The following is a 1,494-nucleotide window of genomic DNA, read 5'->3' on the forward strand; positions in this document are numbered from 1 at the left end:
GTATTCTGACCCCATACAGAAAGAAAATTAATTCCCCTACTCCTTACATACGAAAAACATTAACTTCTTTCCCACTCTTCAGGGGAAAAAAACTTTATAGACTAGTTCCATGGGAGGTCGATTAAGTAATAATCCAAGAAGGCTAAACATGACGTTTAAGCAAGAAAAAGATGAAGAGAACGTAAAGAAATGATCCAATTGGTTTGATTCAGTTCATAATATAGACATGAGAACTGGTCAAAGTTCAAAACTTCAACTGCAAAATACATTAGAAAAAAATATACACAAACTATTTGATCGCGTCTTCGTTATTCAGATAAACTATCTGTAATCTCTATATGCTTCTTTATAATTATCTGTATTTTAAGCGCATGAAATACCGACAGTGGAGACTGAAGTGAATCTATCTGATGCAGTTCTCTTACCGACCAACGAGTTATTCTCTGTCGAAAACCCTCCAAAATCAATCTCCGATACCTCGGGAATGGTCGTCAGTGAACCTGTCTTGTCATAAATCACGTAGTACTCCTCTTTTGATCTTTGTTTCATACACAAAAGCGAGGAACTCGAACTTTGTCTGAATTTAAACACGGATTTGAAGAGTTTCTGAATGGATCGAGACAACTTGGACTGCTGCTTCTTGGAAACTGGTGGGTTAGGAGGAGGAACTCGAGTGTTGCCGGTTAAATGAGGCATGGACATGGTTCTTGAACTGATAGCTGAGTCAAGTTGACACCTGAATGAGTTGAGCTCAAACGAGTCATAGAGATTGCTATCACAGTCCCATACTTGGGTTTTCTGTAGCTTTTGTTCTTGAGTTTTTTCATTCTGGGTTTTTGCTTGGGATCTGTTCATGTGTTCGGTAAGAGGACAAAACGAAAAGGAAAGTTTTCTATGTAAGTGACAGGAGTTGGAGAAAAAGTGGGAAAAAGGCTTAGGTTGCTTGGTAGTAGTTCCTGTATTCAACGCATTGGTGAGAAAAAAAAGTAGTTTACTGCGTTCACGGATCTATCCATATCCACCACTAGAAATGGACAGAAGTTACCCATGTGGCCAATACCCAATATTGCATTTATTGAAGGATGGTTCGACATGGTTAGATATTTCACACTTTTCTATTGCATGCTTATTGTTGCTTTCCAAACGCGGTTAGGATGAAAAAATAAATAAAGTATTGAATAAGTTTGAGAGGACGGGAAAAGTATTTTTGGACATCACTCAATAGTATCAAACATAGAGGTCAGAAAACTCAGTTTAAACTAATTTCGGTCAAAATTTTTAGTCGATTGTTGGTAATTTATTTTTTTAGTTTCAAATAGGAGGAGAAAGATGGAGAAGGTTGTTCTTCGTAGATAATAGAGAAGTTCCAGAAAGAGAAGGTGTTAGATATAGAGTAATTATGATTGTTCGTAGGTATCATTGGTTAAGTAGATCTGGTTGCAAAATTCTCGAATTTCATTATGCTAGATCATGTGAGCTTATTGAAATTTTATC

At 36.7% G+C, this 1,494-nt stretch overlaps 1 protein-coding gene across 1 annotated transcript; it reads right to left on the bottom strand.

The window, feature by feature from the left end:
- Positions 1-363: 363 nt before the first annotated feature.
- Positions 364-855, bottom strand: LOC120214255. The gene has a single exon (XM_039212201.1). It carries the CDS (start codon positions 853-855, stop codon positions 364-366), a length of 492 nt encoding a protein of 163 aa, XP_039068132.1.
- Between the last annotated feature and the right edge of the window lie 639 nt (positions 856-1,494).

The sequence above is a fragment of the Hibiscus syriacus genome, unplaced genomic scaffold (assembly GCF_006381635.1).
Source record: "Hibiscus syriacus cultivar Baekdansim isolate YM2019G1 unplaced genomic scaffold, ASM638163v2 tig00110057_pilon, whole genome shotgun sequence".
NCBI lineage: Eukaryota > Viridiplantae > Streptophyta > Magnoliopsida > Malvales > Malvaceae > Hibiscus > Hibiscus syriacus.

Bases quoted from the DNA above. Each gene is read 5' to 3' on its own strand.
- LOC120214255 (XM_039212201.1), bottom strand. From the start codon at position 855: ATGAACAGATCCCAAGCAAAAACCCAGAATGAAAAAACTCAAGAACAA.